This window comes from Euprymna scolopes, chromosome 8, assembly GCF_053919585.1.
Source record: "Euprymna scolopes isolate OS-2025 chromosome 8, ASM5391958v1, whole genome shotgun sequence".
Taxonomy (NCBI): Eukaryota; Metazoa; Mollusca; class Cephalopoda; order Sepiida; family Sepiolidae; genus Euprymna; species Euprymna scolopes.
In genome coordinates this window covers 140587962-140608085 of record NC_136489.1, presented here as the reverse complement: position 1 = coordinate 140608085, position 20124 = coordinate 140587962, and the positions used below count along the sequence as shown (strand labels likewise).

General features: G+C 36.3%; 3 protein-coding genes across 3 annotated transcripts in view; 1 reads left to right on the top strand and 2 right to left on the bottom strand.

Moving 5' to 3' along the window:
* The window catches only part of LOC145283789 (negative elongation factor A-like), a 259059-nt gene extending 255101 nt beyond the window's left edge, over window positions 1-3958 (bottom strand). The window contains exon 1 of the mRNA XM_080132863.1: window positions 3680-3958. The gene's annotated coding sequence lies outside the window, so the exon portion shown is untranslated. The remainder of the gene's footprint in view (window positions 1-3679) is intronic.
* A 118-nt stretch (window positions 3959-4076) lies between these two features.
* Window positions 4077-9853, top strand: LOC145283791 (non-structural maintenance of chromosomes element 3 homolog). The gene has a single exon (XM_080132866.1). It carries the CDS (start codon window positions 4165-4167, stop codon window positions 4975-4977), a length of 813 nt encoding a protein of 270 aa, XP_079988992.1. The 5' UTR covers window positions 4077-4164; the 3' UTR covers window positions 4978-9853.
* The window catches only part of LOC145283787 (uncharacterized), a 548751-nt gene continuing 538108 nt past the window's right edge, over window positions 9482-20124 (bottom strand). The window contains exon 8 of the mRNA XM_080132858.1: window positions 9482-18447. Within this exon, the coding sequence (XP_079988984.1) occupies window positions 18416-18447 (32 nt within the window). The 3' untranslated portion in view covers window positions 9482-18415. The remainder of the gene's footprint in view (window positions 18448-20124) is intronic.

Sequence of the window (20124 nt, the reverse complement as noted above, 5' to 3'; positions counted from 1 at the left end):
CTGTCAGGGCCGGTTGCTTTACTGGAATCAAGGTTCTTGATTAGCTTGGCAACATCACGTACAGATATTTGTATATTACATAACGTGTTTTCTGATACAGGAGGAAATATTGGAGGTTGGTGGTCTTGGTTGTAAAGGGTAGAATTAGCTGCAAAGTTCTTGGCAAAGAGTTTGGCTTTGTTTGATGCTGACGAGATTACCTCAGGTTCATTGATGATAGTTGGGATAGAGCACACGCTTCTGTTCAGGATTCTGTTTGCTATTTGCCAAAACTAGTGAGAACCAAGCCGCTGCTCAGCTACTTTGGACTTGACGGACTGAGAATACAACTCTCTTGCGTTCTTTATTACATTTTTGCAGTTGTTGCTGGCAGTCCTGAAAGCGGCTTTAGTCTCAGTACATCTATCATATTGGAAGGAATGGAAAAAGTGATTTCTGTGTGCAATGGCAGCAGCACATTCTGGAGAGAACTATGGCTGGCTGTTAGGTTTTTGCTGGAACTTTTTTGACGGTATGAAACGGTTTATACCTACACTTAAATTCCATCAGGTCTGATACTATAGAGGACACATTCTTTTTAAAAATGGAATGCAGAGGTAGATAAAGATATAAATTGTTATAAATGTACCGAAGCTATCCCAGTCAGCCATAGAGTATCAATATTATACGATGGAGAGGTACGTCTGAGGACTCATTACATTTCATTTTTATCTTAACTGATACAACAGAGTGGTCGGAAGATCCCAGTGGAAACAGAATGGAAGCTGAACGTAGTTCAGGGCAAGTTGTGAGAAAAGGGTCTAGGAGACTTGCATACTGGTGGGTTCGTGAACAATCTGAGTGAGGTCATAAGCAATGGAGAAATCATGACAGAACCTCCCCTCATCATCGGTCTTGTTTGAGTGGGTTAACAATTCCACATTGTGAACATTGAATTGTCCACATATGTGAATGTTAGCTGAAGGATAAGCAAACAGGACGTGATCAATTTTCTCAGATATGCTTTTAAAGATAGTAATTCCGCTGTTGTGGGGGTGATATAGAGCAAATATAAACGCAACAGTGTGAGCAAGTGCAACGCGGAAGCACATATAGGGTAAGTTAGGATCTTCTCTGGAGATGTCTCTACCACATGGAAAGCCATCTTTAATGTATGCACATATTCCATGCCCATGGCAATCTTTGAGGTCAAATTTGGAAGTTAAGTTAGAGTATCCTTTAACTACGAATTCATCTAGGGAAATAGTCTGTCCAATGCCAGTTTTGCTTAGGAATAATAGGTCTGATTTAGTCTCCTGTAATTAGGTTTCAACCTCTAGAAGGTTAGAATGTAAATCCCTGATATTGGAAAAGGAGACATGGTAGTGGGGGTCTACGTTGGAAGTTGGAGATCTGAGTTTAATCATGTATTTTTTCTGGAAACTTTTCAGGATGGAGTTTTGGGATTTGTGGAATAGGTCGACAGACTTACTTAGAGCAGGGCAGAGAGGGAAAGTAAGAGAAGAAAATAAATGAAAATTTGTATTTTTGCTTTTCTTCTAGCATACGACAGACCGGCGAGGTGACGGCATATAAATCCTGACATGAGAAGCACCGATGAACCCCTGGACGTGAATTGAAGCCCAGACAACGCTATCAATGGGGGGTTCTGCCACACAAAAAAATTATATTTAGTTGCTGTCGACCGAGATAGTGATTTGGACGATCATAGGGTCACACTTTGGTGATCTGCAACCAGGATAGGGTCACATATATTGGGTGGATTTCGGTAAATGTTACCTTATGCTGCAACCACTCTAATTTGTTTTTTTAAGGGGTATTCGAGGTCGCTGACAACGAATCTGATAATGAAACCCATCGTAACTTTACCCTTTGCATAGTATGAACCCCTGGACCCTGGGGCTATTTCATGCCATTTCACTGCCTTCAGTAGTGTTTTCTTACATTATGTGTTCGCGTGTGTATGCATGCAGTGAAGTGACTTATCACATCGCAGAGGAATCTTAAGCGGACATTTGAAATAGCAAAGTTTTCAAAAAAAAAAAAAATGTGGTTCATTTTTTTTGTGTTACATAGTTTTTAATGCTTTTTAATTGATCTAAAAAAAGTTTTCACAAGTTTACAAAAACATATTTTTATGTTTTAAGTTCTTTTTTGGGGGGTATTCAATTATAGAATTTGTGTAGTTTAACAGGTGATGTTCTCCGTTCTTTTTTTAGGGGGGTATTGAATTATTGAACTTGTGTAGCTTAACAGGTGCTTCTGCAGTTTAATTAACTGTAAGTAATGCGCCGACATTTACCGAGTAGAATACCGTTTAACATTTCACAAAAATTGTTTACATTGGGGAAGGGGCGGTGGAGGGGCGCATCTTCTTCAAATCTTTGTGGATTGTAAAACAAACTCATTTATTTTTAATATTTAAATTTTGGTGGACGTTTAAGAAATTGCACCCTCCTCCCACCTCTAAATTCTACAATTTACATTTTTTCTTTCTTTTTTTCACGTTAATCTCATTGATTATAATCCTAATTTTCAGATTAATAAAAAAAATATTGGAAAAAAAAATTATAATTTTTATCGTCAGGGATAAGTTTTCAATTATAATGTTCTACTAAATTGAACACCTACTTTGTGACCATGTTACGTGACCGGTGAATATTATAATGATTTTTAATCACGCACACATTTACCAGTCTGCGCTGTCACTCACATACACACGCACACACTCACGCGCAAATAAATGAACGTTCATTGATATTAATTTCCCGCGCATTGGCACAACATAATTCTTCTAACAACGACATAATTTCAAATACACCCACTCATTTTTCTCACAACAACAAAAGCAAAATAGACATATTTCTGGCAGACGTAAGTGAAGACAACGTGACAATATCAACCAATGAGAAATTTTAGATGATTGTTTTTTTAACACTTTCCCAAACCAAATATCAGCAGCAGCAATCTTGTGTTGGAATCCGATTCAAAAAGTATTTAAATGCAACAAACATTCTTTCTCTCTCTTTTTTCGCTCCAACTTGACACGAGAACATGTCTCTTGTTTTCATCTCATCGTTGTTTTCAAATCTGTCAAAACCATAATTACACACGTCACGCGAGCATCCAAAAAAACACGCACGCACACATTCCATACATTATAAGAATGTAAGAATTACTAACAACGGACTACTTTCTTCATGGGACTTTCGAATAAGGCGAACTTCGCCAGTTAAAACAAAAACCTTGAAAGAAGGACATTATTTTCACAAAAGACTTTCACATCCCAATCTTATTATGTCAACGAAGGACTTTCATCTAACATGACCTTTAATCTCAGTAATTCCACCTAATTTGAATATTCTAACCTCAAGGATTTCACAAGAACTCTTACCGATCGTACTTTGCTTGTTCATCTTGTTATTTTGTTGAAAAATTTTAAACGAGAAGGAAGTGTCATTGTGTTTTATTTCTTTTTTTAATTATTATTTTGTTTGGAGCAGAAGAATTTAATTTCTCTTCAATTTCTTTTCACCTACAAGTCCAACCTGAACGACACCAACAAAATTCGTTTTTCTAACAATACATATTAAAAAAAAAAAATTTCCCCTTAAAATTCTCTTGAAAAAATGTTTTTACTTCAAGGAAAAAATTAAAAAATATTATTTATGAAACTTACGGTAGGTCGTTATTATAGTATTTCCATTTTTTTCAGTTAGTATCCGATAAATGTTATTTTTTTTTTCTTAACGTTTTTTAAGTTGATTGGCGCTCAGCATATTCCGGCGGTTTACGTCAGTTGCCAAGAAGCGACCCCGAGCCAACATCACGGAAATTCCGTGCTCTAAATGCAGAAGTACCAAAAATTGGTCACACAAGCAACATTGCTATAATTTTTATTTAACGAGCGTTAAAAAAAAATCACCGTTATTTTCATATGGAGAAATTGTCGTATAACATGCTTCAAAGACACGCCAAAAAGAATAAAATGAGTTTGTAAAGAAATAAATATTGCATCATAGCGTTTATGTGGAAAATTTTATAACGGGGGGGGGGGGGGCATCAGTTGTTCGATAGTTATTCCCCTTTAAACGTCCTCTTCAGAATCGTAAATTAAAGTAGAAAAAAAAGGAAGACTTCACTTATTCAAACGTAATCTTCACTATGCCAAAACAAAAACCGCCGCCTAGAAATGCTGCAAGCGTTCCACCATATGGGGCTTCATCTATAAAAAGTAATGGTAGCAACTCTTCCGTAGTTCCGTCGACTTCTGGATTCATTTCAGAACCAAATTCGAATTCTGTTTCTACAGCAACGAACTTAGAACGAAAAGCTTCAGAACTTGTTCAATATTTCCTGATTGCAGACCAAAAAAAGATTCCGATAAGGAAACTTGACATCAACAATCATGTCTTGAAGGAACATAAAAAACATTTCTCTGTTGTTGTAGAAAAGGCCCGAGAAATGCTTCGTAATGTTTTTGGTGCCGACCTGCTTGAACTCGACGATAAAATGAAAGGTCGATATATTTTGGTGAACAGAAAACACGTGGTTGGCTCTGGTAACCTGGACGGCATTATGTGTAGTGAAGATGAAGCTATAAAACTTGGTCTTCTTTTCAATATTTTAGCCATTATTTACATGAATGGTGATTTAATCTCGGATACAGAATTGTGGAAAATTTTACATAAACTTGGAATTGATCCAGACTGTCGGCATGAAATGTTCGGTGATGTTAAAAAACTTGTGCTTGATGAGTTTGTAAAACAGGGTTATCTCGAATATGTAAAACAAACTAACAGTGACCCCCCTTCATACCAATTTTTTTGGGGTCAGCGAGCCAGGAAAGAATTACAAAAGAAAGATGTGTTGGTGCACGTGAGTAAAATCTACGGCAAGGAACCGACAGAATGGAAATCTTTGTGGCAAGATTGTATGGCAGAAGAACAGGGGGTTAGTAATCAGATGGAAACTTGATCAAATTTGTCTATTCTTAGAAAAGAATGACTTTGAGTACTAGAATAGTATTCTAGTACTCATTCTTTTCGAATTTTATTTTCGGACTGTTTAGCGAACCGAGAAGCACATGTGACTCCGTAAACGAGTTACGGAAACTATCAGAAAACAATACGTTGAAGGAAAATGTTTACTTTTAATTTTGACCGAAGCCAAATAATATCATATGTAGGTAAAGTAGAAAGAAGCCGCTGATACTGTTACTGTGAAACCAGGCGTTTAAAAAGAAAACGTGTATGCTCACTGAAAAGGTTTTAACTTTTGTGGTACGTACGGCGTATTCAGTAGAGTTACTGGTTACATTAAGGAAGAGCAATTAAATTGTATTCCCCATCCGATTTCTCGACTACAGTAAACTTTTACCAAAAGTAATATTGTAGCGATATCATGTTTTTCTTTTCAGATTTCATTAGAAACAACTAAGAACGGTAACTTGATTTGGTAAAATCTAAGCGAAATTTTAAAACTTCACAGCTGTTGACTTAATAAATATCTGGTACTTGTACAGTTTAATCAAGGCATTAAAATGAAAATATCGAAAAAAAAAAAAAAAAAAAAAAGAAAATTATATTGTACGTATGGAATGAAGTTCTCCGAAACAAAACTTCACTTTTTTTTTCACAGCGAAAAAACAATTTATGATACTGAGCAAAAGGTTCGACTTTTAGGAAGAAAAGCTAGTATTTTAGATAGGGAGTGTCAGCGCTTTAAACGGAGTTATCTCCCCGTGGCGTCTTCAAAAAATTCAACGTGCTGTCATAAGTTTTTTTTTTTTTTTTTTTTTCCCCGCTGTAAAAAAAACGAAAACAAAAAAAAAACCCTACTCTATCAAATTAAGTGAATGGCGGAGTTTTACAACCATCACCCCCGTGGCCCCGTGCGTAATTTCTATACTGATAGATTTTTTGAAATTTCTTTAATTTAACCAGATTATGAAAAAAAAAAAAAAAATCATTTCGACATTTGAAAGGGGTGCTCACTTTTTAGTTACAACCTTCTGGTAAATCGGTCACCCATTTTTTTTTTTCTAAATACGGAAGTGTCTTCGGGAGATATGAAATGGTTCCATGTTGACGAAGCAATGTATCGGGAGGCGTACGATATGAAAATTGACAAAGGGATGGAAAATTATGAAACCGTTCTCCAGCATGTTAGTGAAATTTATAATACTTAAAAAAAAAAAACACTAAAAACATATCCAGTTGGGTAGAAAAGTAAATTATATTGCCTTTGATAACATAGTTTTTTAAAACTTTTTCGAATCTGTACAGTAATAAAAAAAACCCCAAAAATTAAGTTAAAAATAAACTCAACTTTAATTTTCATAAAAGTCATGTTCAGTTTTTTTTTTTTTTTTTTTTTTTTTTTTTTTTTTTTTTTTTTGAGAAACAAATATTTTGACTTCCAAATGCGGTAGGCTCATATTTTTACGGGTTTGTACATAGATTCGAAAAAGTTGTCAAAAAACAAATAAATGTTATCAAAAGCAAGATAAGTTACTTTTCTACCAAACTGGATATATTTTTTGTGTTTTTTATTCAATGTAACATGTTTATTCAGAACTCCAGTTCTTGAAACGAAAAACACTGATTTACATTACATTTTTTGGTATTATTATACAAACACCGTGACAGCGTTAGGGTTAGGGGTTAGGGTTAATTCGCTGTCACGGTGTTTGTATAAATTTACCTTTTTTCCGCCGATTTATTTAACATTGTTACTATTCGGTTCTGAATTTCATTTCCGTTTGCTGCATAGCAAACGAGGACGCTGTTTGCGTTCATTGTGCAGAGGGAGACAACTCTCTTTTACTAAGAAATTCATCTTTTCATCTCAATCGCTCGATGCAACGATTTTTTTTTTTTTTTTTTTTTTTTTTTTTTAAATCAAAACATTTAAAAACGGCGACGAATTTTTTTTTTTTTTAATGTAACATGTTCATATGATAAAATGCAGGCTTTTTTCTTTCTGGAAAAAAAGTTTCTCAAGAATAATGGATTTTAATTCGTTTAAACTTTTTTTTTTTTTTTTTTTTTTTGCCGTGTGTATACTTAGCAATTATCTAAAGTTGTTAGTCGTCTTGCAGTTAAGCCCGGCAGTTAAGTTCGACAATTCTAGAAGGGTCACATACCGTCAAATCATGTTATTTTAAGAAAATTATATTGAACGAATTGGAAGTAACCACTTGATTAAATAAAGTAAACAAACAATATACATTTTTATATATTTATCGGTACTTGTACAGTTTAGTCAAGACACTAAAAAATGAAAATATCGAGAGAGAAAAAAAAAAAAAAAAAGGTTATGTTGTACGTATCCGTTTTGGACTGCAGATCTCCGAAAAAAAAATTTCGGTAAATATCCAGATACGCTACAACTAGGCACCGCCAAAAATGGCCGCAAAATCAAGTTGTTTTTTAAAACTAAATTACATTTATTAAAATCCATTATTTCTGAGTAACTTTTTTTTTCCAGAAAGATAAAACCCTGAATTTTATCATATAGAAAACAAAATAATGTAAAACTTTTTCTACTATTTTTAATTAAATTTTAAATGTTAAATTTTCCCAAAAAGTTAACAATTGACATTTTTTGTCTTGCACAAAAAACGTACTTAAATATTTAAAAAAAGGTTTTTGAAATAATTAATTTATTTATTTATTGTCTAAGATTTAGGATGATTTTCTAAGAGAATATGCAAAAATATTATAATATAAGTACCTGAATTTCAAATAATTCCACTTATTCATATAGGTAACCAGATATTTCGCGTCGATGTAGAGTCGAGATCAACTCTGTTTACGTTTGCGTTTGATAAGAAAACTATGGAAGACCAAACAGGCCAAAAAAACTTATTTTTCAGTGACGAAAATTTCAATGTATTATTAAGCTGAGGCTGGCCAGTACCAGATGGGTGACCATTTGTATGAGTTTGGTTTTTAATGTGTATGTGTGTGGGGGCCAGGTTCCCCAAAATGGGGGGGGGGGCAATTTAAAGCAGAATAAAAAAAAATTATTTCAGCGCGTTTGGTCCACCGTAGTCGAAAGGCGGCAAACGTTTTCAAACGGGATCGAAAAAAATGATGCTATTTTTAACACAAAGGGCACAATATTTATCGAATTTTTTTTTTTTTTTTGTATCGATTATTCAAAGCATGCCCTGGTCATGCATTATTCGGCTCGCTAAAAAAAAATTGTTAATTTATTTATCAAAAATTTTAAAATGGCTTTTTTCGTATAAATATTAAAAAAATTTTTTTTTTTGTTTTGCTTAACTTAAATTAATTATTTTACTTAACATATTCACCGAATTTCACACTTCAAAACTCAAAAGCGGGATAATTAAACACAATAGAAGTTCTGATATTCAGACGTCAAAATAAGGTATGCAAACAATTTTTTTTTTTTTTTTTTTTTAATCTATAATTCTGACCCTTACAACAACACAATATGTTTTGTTCAGTTTCAGATGATTATTTTAAGCATATTTGTTTCCACTTCAAAACGGGGGGGGGGTTGTAAGCAAAAAAAAATATATATATAAATATCGTTTATGAAAAATAAGTACACGGTTATAAAGTTCATTCTTCTAATAATCGCTGAAACTTTCGTATTGATCGGATAATTACCTCATTTTTGGTAGATTTTTAAAAAGACTTTCCGTCAAAAAGTACTGACCTGCCCCCCCCCCCGTTTTGGCGGTGCCTAGCTACAACAAAACACTATAATTTGTTTTTTGTTTTTTTAATAGGTAATTGAGGTTGCTGACAACGAATCTAATAGTCAAACTTGGCAAATTTACCATTTGCATGGTATTAACCCCTCAACCCATGAACTACTTTCCACCATTTTGCAGCTTCCGTTTACGCTCCACATGCGTGTGCTGCTGTGCACTGCTGCGCTGTAGCATAAACGACGGCTTCACCAAGCAAACTACGCTACTTTTTCTTTTTTTGCGGGAAAGGGATTCAATTGTAGAACTTATGTGGCTTAATGTGCTTCTGCAGTTTAGTTAACCGTTTTTCCGTAAGTAACGCACCGACATTTACCAATTAGAACACCTTTTAAGTTTTCGAAGATTTTACAACTTGGTGTGCTTATCTTTTCTTGCTTTATTTCTTTTTCATCTAATTTCAAATTTTCCGCGGAAGATTTGTACGCCATGCTTGTTGAAGACGTCGTTTATGCCACATTTAAAAAATATCGTTGCATCGAGCGATTATGAGATGAAAAGATGAATTTCTTAGTAAAAGAGAGTTGTCAGCCTCTGCACAATGAACGCAAACAAACAGCGTCCCCGTTTGCTATGCAGCAAACGGGAAATTCAGAACCGAATAGTAACAATAAATCAGCGGAAAAAAAAATGTAATGTAAATCAGTGTTTTTCGTTTCAAGAACTGGAGTTTAATTTTGACTTAACTGAGGGGCGGAGTTGTACAACCATCAGCCCCCCCCCCCTGCGTAATTTCTATACTGATAGGTTTTTGAAATTTTTTCACTGGATTATTATTGATTGAACACTTAACCAGATTATGAAAAAAAAATTATTCCGACATTTGAAAGGGGTGCTCACTTTGTAGTTACAAAGTTCTGGTAAATCAGTCACCCATTTTGTAACCAATAAAAACGAGGCTATATCAAACCCATAGAAAGTTAAAAAAAAAAAAAAATATGAGCCTACCGCATTTGGAAGTCAAAAACGTTTCTAAAAAAAAAAAAAAACAATGAACATGACTTTTTTTTTTTTTTATTACTGTGCACAGATTCGAAAAAGTTGTCAAAAAACATAAATAAATGTTATCAAAGGCAATATAATTTACTTTTCTACCCAACTGGATATGTTTTATGTTTTTAGTGTTTTTATTTAATGTAGTTTTTTTTAAATATGTTTCACGGTAAATATCCAGATACGCTACAAGTTAGGTAAACGTCGATATCGAAATTTTAAAATTAAAGTTTAAAAAAAAAATTTTTCCAATTACATTATAAATTTTTGAACTTTTCAACATACATAAATAGATTTTATAGATTTTTTAATATATTTAATAAAATTTTTTTTTTTTTTTTTTTTTTTTTTTTTTTTTTTTTTGACATTTCTCATGTATTTAATCAAACATCATAAAAAAACGTATCCAATACATGATATTTCCCAAATAATTGTCTTTGTTTATTTGAACTTTTTAACAAATTTTTGCAAACAAAAGATCTTTTCTAACATAAAATTTTAAAATTTCTTTAAAGAAAGTTTTTTTCATTGTTCATGTATTAAAATACATCATAAAAAAAAATTGTATCCAATACATGATATTCCCAAAATAATTGTCTTTGATTCGCCATCACCAGAGGAATTCTTGTAGATGACTATTAAGTTTTGCAAACACCTCGTCATTTTTTTAATAAAACTAACTTTAATATTAAAATTTCGATGTTTTAAAAACACCATAATATATATTTCATTATAAAAGTTCTATTTTTGTTTGATAAAAAGAATAAAACCGTTACTAAAGACAAAAAAAAAAACAATCCATTAAGTTCAAATAAAGACTTTGAATAAAAACTTATAACATAGCATATAATATACATCAATGACCTCCCTAAACACATACTTAAATCATTCGTTGACATCTATGCTGATGACACGACCATCTACAGCAACACATCAAAGGCTGTAAATGACAAAGCTCTCTCTGATTCTCTCTCCTCTGATCTCGAGCGCGTGGTTCAGTGGGTGAAGATGTGGCTGGTTACCTTTAATGCATCCAAATTCCTATCCTTACATCATCAGCGCTCTGGTCTCCGTCTGGCATCAGTTGGGATAGATGGCTCTCGTCTGGGTGAGGCCCCGTGTTTTGACAAGCTTCTGGGTTTGACCTTTACTCCTGATCTGAAATGGAACACGTACATCAAGTCTGTTGCCAGGGTCGCTGGAAAGATGGTGGGATCCTTCTACCGCTCCAGAAGATATCTCACTACTGATGCAATTCTCTGTCTATATAAAAGCCAAGTATGTCCAAGGATGGAATATGGAATACTGTTGCCATATCTGGGCAGGAGCTGCTAAGAACAGCCTATCCTGCCTTGACAGAGTACAAAATAGACTTCGTGGCTTAGTGGGGGATGCCCTTTTCTCTACCCTGCAACCTCTCTCCCACAGAAGAGACGTTGCGAGCCTATCCTTGTTTTATCGTTATTTCCATGGCAGGTGCTCGTCTGAACTCCAATCTCTGGTCCCCCCTCGCCAATCTTTCACGAAAAACACCGGACTAGCTGAATCCACTGTGAAAAATTTCCCCCACTCTATATCTGTGCCTAAATCAAAACGCGGATTCCATGAACAAAGCTTCTTTCTTAGAACTGCACGCCTGTGGAACTCTGTTCCGTCTGCCTGCTTCCCACCGGACTACAACTTGGATGTGTTCAAGTCCAACGTTAACAAATTCCTAATGAACCGCCCCCTTAAGTAAACACTTCATCAAATCTCCACACTAATGTAATGTACTTGCAATAACCCTTATCCCTGAGTGGCTTCCGGGCCTTGATAAGTGGTGATCACTGTGTGAAAAAAAAAACAGAGACCACTCTATTTTTTTTTTTTTTTTTTTTTTTTTTTTTTTTTTTTTTAGAGGTAATCGAGGTCGCTGACAACGAATCTGATACTCAAACCAGAAACAAATTTACCGTTTGCATGGTATTAACCCCTGAACCCACAAACTATTTTCCGCCATTTTACAGCTTCCGTTCACGCTGCGCGCAGCAGCATAAACGACGGCTTGCTTCACCTAGCAAACTGCCTTCTCACATGGCGTACCAATCTCCCGCGGAAAATTTAGAATTAGCTGAAAAAGAAATAAAACAAGAAAAGGAAAGCACTCCAAGTTGGGGAGGGGGTAATTTACTTTTCTTTTTTTTTGTACTTGTACAGTTCAGTCAAGACATTAAAAAATGAAAATATCAAAAACGGTTATATTTCCCGTATCCGTTATGAAACGAAGTTCTCCAAAAAAAAAAAAACAAAAAAAAAAAAAAAAAAAATGCACTTAATTTCATCAAGTAGTATTTTTTTTTTTTTTTTTTTTTTTTTTTTGTTACAGCGAAAAAACAATTTGTTATAATAGCGAGCAAAAGGTTCGATCTTTAGGGAGAAACGCTAGAATGTTGAACAAAAAAGTCATGTAACTGAGAGTAGCTAACCTGAAGTGAGGTTGCGAAAAAAATACAACCTTCTTTGCGACCTTCTTCTCAGGTCTTGTAACCACAGTAACATAAAAATAAAGGAATAAGTGACTCTTCACAAAGGAGGAAGGTTTTTATCACAATTACCTTACTCTATTAGTATAAATAACCACAAGGCTATTGTTGGAAGAGCATCCTCACCTCCGGCAGCTACACTCAGGTAAGCTATGTATTATTCACTACACTCTCCCAACAAAAGAAAAAAAATAAAAAAAATAAAAAGTGCATTTTTATATATATATATATATATATATATATATATATATATATTTCATTAAAAAAAACTAAGTTGGCGTGACCCTGCAGGGGGACTAACAAGTGCTAGGCCTCAGTCAAGGGCCACCTGGAGGTAACAGTGGTCAGGGTACCCTCATTCTGTCCCTTAGCCTAGGCTCCGCTGTCGGTTGTAATTTATAGTCCTACCCAAGACTACTTCTATTGAACAGGTAACAGACTAGGTCTACCCCTTCGTCTCTTTTGAGGTGCACAATCACTGCAGTACCATTTCTGTCTAGCGGGTGGAGCCAAGTCAATTCCAACACACTCAAAATGATACCACTCATCACAGGAATCGCAGCATATCATATCTTGGTTCCCTGGAGGTCTATTGCAGGCAGGACACAACCAAAAAGTGCCATCTCCTTCCGAAAATGAACTAGAGGATTCCTGGTTTTGACTGCTACCTGGAGCAACAGGCGAGGATGCACCCGCCTGACTCGGTTCACTTTCCCCAAGATCATCAGATTGCGAAATTTCTATTGGATATAAATTCTTTAGTGAATGGACGTTCACCAAACCATCGTCCTGTCTGACACGAGCTGTCCTCACCACTCCATCTTGTCCTGGGAGAACTTCAAGTATAGTACCCAACATCCAAAAGGGTCGTGGTTTTAAAGGGCTCTTGACCAAGACTACATCATTTCTTTTAATGCGATTCTGGAATGGTATCTGAAATCTTCCTGCCATCCTTCCTCTAAGGTCAAGGAGGTACTCCTTGTACCACAGTTCTCTAAATCTTGACAACCATTCATTTCGTAATCCAATCGTCTCAATCAATCTTCTCCGGCTGGGAGGAACCCTAGTGGAGAGATCATCTCTTCTCAACGGTACCAATAGACCAGGGCTTTTATTGGGTCTAATAAACATATTGGGTGTGATAATCATTGGTTGCCTGTCAGCAGACTCTTGATAAGTAAGGGGCCTGTTGTTTACAGCCCGCTGAATATCTGAGACTAGTTAGGAAGGTATAATAATCTACCTTACCCCTACCAATAACCTTGTATAGGCAAGATTTTAAAGTCTTGATGCTACGCTCCCATACTCCTCCAACCCAGGGGGAAAATAGTGGAATTGTCTCCTACTTAATGTTACATGACCCAAATTTTGGCCTGGTAGTCCTGGAGAAGACAAAGGCGCTTAAACAGTCTTTCACTACCCAGAAAGGTTTTTGCGTTGTCGCTGAGAATCGACTCTGGAACACCATGTGCATTAGTAAATCTGACTAGAGCCTGAAAAAAGGACAATATACTCATGTCTGGCACCACCTCTATATGCACTGCTCTTACACTCAAACAAGTGAACAACAACAGATACATTTTTTTCTCACTGTTACCCTCCTTCACCCAAAAATGTCCTATGAAGTCCACTTCAGTATTCCTATAAGGAACCTCAAATTCGACACGAGAAGTTGGTAAATTGGCCATGTTCTCAGGCAGCACCGGCCTAGAATTGTATCTTTTACACCTTGTGCAGGAATTCAGGGCATTTTTGACTGCCTGCTTCCCTTGAGGTACCCAGTATCCACATCTCAATTCCGTTAAGGTTGACCCTATACCCAGATGGGAACATTTAAGATGGCAGTCTAATATCACAAGTCGGGTCAGATGATTCTTGCCCAGCAACAAGGGATTCTTAACTTCATAAGAAAACTGAGAAGACCTTTCCAGCCATCCATGCGAGCAGATCAACCCTTCCTCATCCAGAAAAAGATCAAGTGCCTGAACACGATTAGGTGCAGGCTTTACCATAGGATTCCGCAGGTAATTCAATTCAGCCGTAAATTCCTGCTGTTGAGAACATTTTATTAAGTAAATTGCGGCTTTCTTGTTGTAGTTGTCTTCCCTTTTCCTCATCAAGCCGATGAATCGGAAGACTAAAGAAGTTACCCTCAACAAACGGGTAAACGTAGAGAACTGCCGCATGGAGATCACCGAAGCACACTCCTCATCCACAATCGCTGCTCCGGCCAAGTCAAGACCCCACCGTGCAACCAGGAAGGGCCATGGTACCAAAAGTCAAAGTTGTCTCGGAACTTCCTTATCGTTAATCGACGAGTGATTAAGTCAGCTGGGTTTTCGGTGGTAGAAACACCTGAAGGTCGGCCTGATGCCGTAGTTTGTTTCCAAATCCAGGCTCATTAGCAGAACATCCTTTAACCTGTTTCTAGCAAAGATGCTTTTACTAGTCATCGTTTCTGATAAAATCCATGACAGTACTACTTGTGCATCTGTTACCACACACAACCTAGAAGGGCGGACACCCTTGCATCCTACCAAGATAGTGGGCAAACACTTCAGAGCAAGAAATACCGCCATTAGTTCTAAAGTTGGTAATATCTTATCCTTCACTGGAGCCACTCGTGCTTTGGCAAAGATCAATGCAGAATTGTTGTCCTGAACATAGTAGGCTGCAAATCCATATGCTTCTTTAGAAGCGTCACAAAACAGGTATAACTCTCCAGTTCGGTTCCCGTCATGGGCCTGTCTGCAGAACTGCATGTCACTCAATTTAGATAAGTCTTCTGCCAAGTTCCTCGAAGAAGACTGAAACTCTGGAGAGACTTCCTCATCCCATTGCACACCTCGCTTCCATAATTCTCCCACCAAAATCCTACTCCTTATAGTCATGGGCAGGCAAAGAGATAAGGGATCAAATACCTTTGCCGATTCCGAAAGGATTTGCCTCTTAGTAGATGCACTCGGATCACACTTAACAGGAGCAGTGCGGAGCTTTTCTGAAATGAAAGGATCATACCGGTACCCGAGCACCATCTCCCATCCGGCCTCATGAGTACTCAATGTACCATCTTTCCTCATCTCCTCCCTAAGGCTGTCGCAGTTTGAGTTACAGGACTGCACCACAAATCCACCTTCCTGCAACCGCCTCCTAACCTGGGAATACAGCCTTACAAGCTTTGCTGGGTCAGACTCAGTAACCACCAGGTTGTCGACATAGAATTGGTTCTCCATTGCAACTTGACATTCATCAAAGGGATATTGGGCTGCATGAAACTTCAAGATACTCCCCAATATAAAGGGACTCGAGGTGAATCTGAAAATCAATGTGGCGTAGCAGAAACATCGAAGGCGATCACTATCCTTCACAAAAAAACAGAACCTGTTCTTGTCTTCCTCCAGTGCAAAGCGAACCATCAAGAAAGCTTTCCTGAATATCTGCAACCAAGACAAACTTATTCGATCTAAAAGACATCAACAGGTCCAACATATCTCCTGTCATTCACACCAGAGTATGTAGCCTCGTTAAGAGAAGCAGAGCCACCGACCTTCAAGCTACAGTTAAATACAGGCCTGATTTTAGTAGTAGCTGCCGGATCCGTCTTGAAAACTGGCCGATGAGGTACCCATACATAGTCCACAAAATTTTGAGGATCCACCTGTATTTCCTCAATGAAGCCCTCTTGTAGCTGCTGAAGGAATACATTTACATACTCTTGGTACAGCCCCTTTTTCTCCAGGCTCCTGACCACACGATCCAAAACGTGCAAAGCAATAGCATGATTAGAAGGAACCAGAGCTTATCTGCATGCCAGGGTAATTGCACATGATATTTCCCATCCCTGAATGTTATAGATTCCTGGAACTGCCGAATCATACCCTGATCATATCCTGAAATCTCTTCTCCGTCCTGAATGCCCAACGACTCAATGCTGAACATTTTCTCCAATCCTCTTTCCACATCGCTAGAGGGAAAGACATCCACCCAGGGGTCTGCATAGGTAGGATCGGCTTCCAGGATGAAGCAAACATGCGATGATTCCACTTGGGGAGTATTCTCCATCACTGCACTGAACAAAGTAGAATCTCTTGAAATAGGGGCAGGATTTGTAGAAAAAAAGTGTCTACCTCACCAAAGGGAATCAAACCAGCAGGAAGAGAGAAAGCCCGACCCCCCCAAACAAGGCACCAACTGTAAGGGACCCAAATGTTGCACCAGATCCAGACCCATAATTCCACTTATAGCTACCAAATCAGTGCCAGACTTAAATTGCCCAGCCAGAGAACATCCAGTTCGTTTGAACTCTTCCAACAGCAAATGCTAATTTTTTAGATATAAGGATAGGTCCAATGAGTTGGCAACCAGTACCGGAAAGTGCCCCACATGACCAGACCCTAAGTCCACATCCAATTTCACCTCTCTGTATATTTGCTCACATTCTCCAAGAAGTGTAGTCAGCCTCAAATGACAATCCAAACTGTCAGAACTCAAGGAACCCAAGGAGTGCAAGTCATCACCAGACAAATACGTTCTGCCACTGCCAGTATCCAATAGGCAGTTTACAGAGATAGTTCTTCCTTCTCGACCGAAGGTAACACAAATCAGAGGAGGTAGTTTACTCGAGTAACCAGAAGGAAACTGACAATCTGAATCTATGCGGAAAGAAACATCTCGGGTTGTAGTGGCTCTAGATTTTGAAACGGTTACCCGAGAATTGTTTCGATGGATATCCGAAGAACCAGGCAACCCGCCGCTTTTAATTAGCAAGCCTCACTGGTGTCTCGCATCAAAACTGACAGAGAAGGAATTCTAGAGCCACATAACTGAATAAGCTCTCCCTTCAATGCTCTCGGAAATTTCAAAAAAAGTATTTTGGCCATTAATCGGGCCCCCGCAGAACCATCCTTAGAGAAATCACAATCAAGAGAGCTGGCCAGTTCTTCCAGAATGGAAGCTGTTCTGCAGATGAAACTACCAAGGTCCTTGGGGGAGAGATCGATAATATCTTGGAATATCTTATCAATGATGTCACTAACATCTAAATATTCTCGTTTTAATACTGCCAGTGCTTGCTGATAATTTGTATTGACGCAACTTAAGTAATTAATCAGCAGCAGAGGTCTCCCAGACAGAGAGCATTTTAAAAAGTTTAATTTTTCTGCGTCATTTGCCATGCCTGCTGCACAATTTTCAAATCGTGATAAGAAATTATAAAAACTTATTCTATCATTTTCCATTTCACAACCACTGAACGTTGGTCCAGTGATTTGAACTTGAGGAAGTCTAACAGTGAATGATGAATGAGCTCTATCCATAGAAGGTCCAGGCGTATAAGGAAGGGAAGGTCGCTCCGAATAGCCACTAGCCTCTGGAAGATGTAACAGGAGAGAGAGATGTTCTAATTCCTTCCGTAAATTCAGCTGGTAACTTAGCCAATCGGACTCCATAAGCTCTCTTTCCTCTTCAGAGACACAGGAAAGTTGCAACTTGCAGATGGAGATTTCAGTTTCGTTGATGTATTCCAAAATTTCCCTGTGGAATACAGAAAATATAGCAGGAGTAATCTCTGTGCCACGGGACAAACGAAGCCTACCCTTGATTTTCATCTTCAGAATGGAAATCTGGTTACGGTTTCGCTCCTTGGAATCTGCCACAGCTGAAGTATCAGAGGTCTCCATATCCTTGTACGGGTAATTGAACAATTTCCAGAATTGTCACTAATTGCTGTTACTAATGACTCAAAGTTCTGTTAGAAATTGTGTTGAACTGTTGTATTTTTTTCGCAAATTGTTGAAAAAAAAGTCATATAACTGAGAGTAGCTAACCTGAAGTGAGGTTGCGAAAAAAATACAATCTTCTTCGCGACCTTCTTCTCAGGTCTTTTAACCACAGTAACATAAAAATAAAGGAATAAGTGACTCTTCACAAAGGAGGAAGGTTTTTATAACAATTACCTTACTCTATTAGTATAAATAATCACAAGGCTATTGTTCTTCTTGATTGTTGGAAGAGCATCCTCACCTCCGGCAGCTACACTCAGGTAAGCTATTCACCACAAGAATTAAAGATGGGAAAGGGGTGTCGACACTTTACATTGAGTATCTCCCCGTGGCATGTTGTTCAGCTTCAGCAAATGTCACAATGGCTGACTTCAACGCACTCTCATAAGAACGTGTTTTTCCGCTGTAAAAAAAAAAAATTGATCAAATTAAATGAATTTTTTTTTTTTCTCGGAGATCTTCAGTCCAAAACGGATATGTACAATATAACTTTTTTTTTCTCGATATTTTCAATTTTTAATGTCTTGACTAAACTGTACAAGTGCCTATTTTTTTTTTTTTTCCTGTAACATAATTTTCAAAAAGTACATTATTGCATTTTTGGGTGGAAAAAAATTACGGACTGACATTTTTTAATGACTTAGAATTAAAGAAAAGTACAACAAATTGGACTTTTTTTTTTTTTTTTTGTCTCGCATAGTTTTTAATGCGGTTTACAAAAACATAACCACCATTGTTTTTCTTTTTTTTTTTTTTTTTTTTTGCGGGAGGGGGATTCAATTATAGAACTTATGTGGCTTAATAGGTGCTTCTGCAGTTTAGTTAACCATTTTTCCATAAGTAATGCACCGACATTTACATATTAGAACACCATTTAATATTTTTCAAAGATTTTACTGTTTACATTAGGGGCAGGTGGGGGGGGGGGGCAGTTGGGGTGCGCGCCATGTCAGTGCGTTACTTTTTGAAAATTCTATGTTCCAGGAAAAAAAAGCAATTAAATTACCCCCCCCCCAACTTGGAGTGCTTTCCTTTTGTTTTATTTCTTTTTCAGCTAATTTTAAATTTTCAACCCAAAAAGTGCTATAATGTATTTTTTAAAATTAGAAAATTCTATGTTCTGGAAAAAAAAAAAAAAAAAAAAATTAAATTGCATTAAATTACCTCTAGGTGTCAGAAACTGACCTCACGAATATGTGAAATATACTGAATAATTCGACCCCCTGTCTTTCCAAGCTTATAACTACTCGAAAAATGTAATTCAAACCCTATTTTTTTCCAATTAAAGGAACAAGGATCAAGGTTTCATTTAAAAAATAATTTAAAAAAAAGTGGTTAAAAAAAAAGTTTTAAACTTTGGACTTTACAGGTAAATTTCTAAAAAAAACTTCTGTGTTTTAAATTTGAATATATTATTTATTGATCTTTTTTATCTTCAATTTGTGATATATAAAAGTTTGAGTAAATTAATTATTTACTTTTTAAGACATTTCCAAATGGGGGGGCGTGAATTTAAAAAAAACATTTGTCTAAATTTGTCGGTTTATTGGAAAGAGCATAAAATTTCACATTGACCCTGAAAATATCGTAAAAATTGAATCAATAGAAAAATTGTGATAGATTTTTAAAGTTTAAAAATTGAAAAATACTTAACTCGTAAAATTCATTAATTTTTTTTTTTTTTTTTTTTTTAAATAAAAAACATATTCCTATTACTTTTAAAACAACTTTAATAGTTTATTTTGGAAGTATAATCCATAAAGAAAACAACAACCCACTTTTAAAAGAGAAATTAAGTTTTTTATATTTTATTCGCAGTTTCGTGTTAGGGGTGTCAAAAATGAATTTAGGAAAACTCGTCCCGGGAAAACTCGTCTCCGGAAAACTGGTCCCCTTTCGCTAGGTAGGAAAACTGGTCCCTTATTGAATAAATATCGTTTGAAAACACATTTTATGATCGTTCTTGAACGAGATATTGTTTTTTAAAATAGACTATAACCCCCATAATATTTAAAAAAAAAAAATTTTTACTTGTTTAATGTATTTTTTTTTTTTTTTTTAAATAAAATCGATTTTCTAA

Coding starts and splice junctions, on each gene's coding strand:
- LOC145283791 (XM_080132866.1), top strand. CDS start 4,165: ATGCCAAAACAAAAACCGCCGCCTAGAAATGCTGCAAGCGTTCCACCA.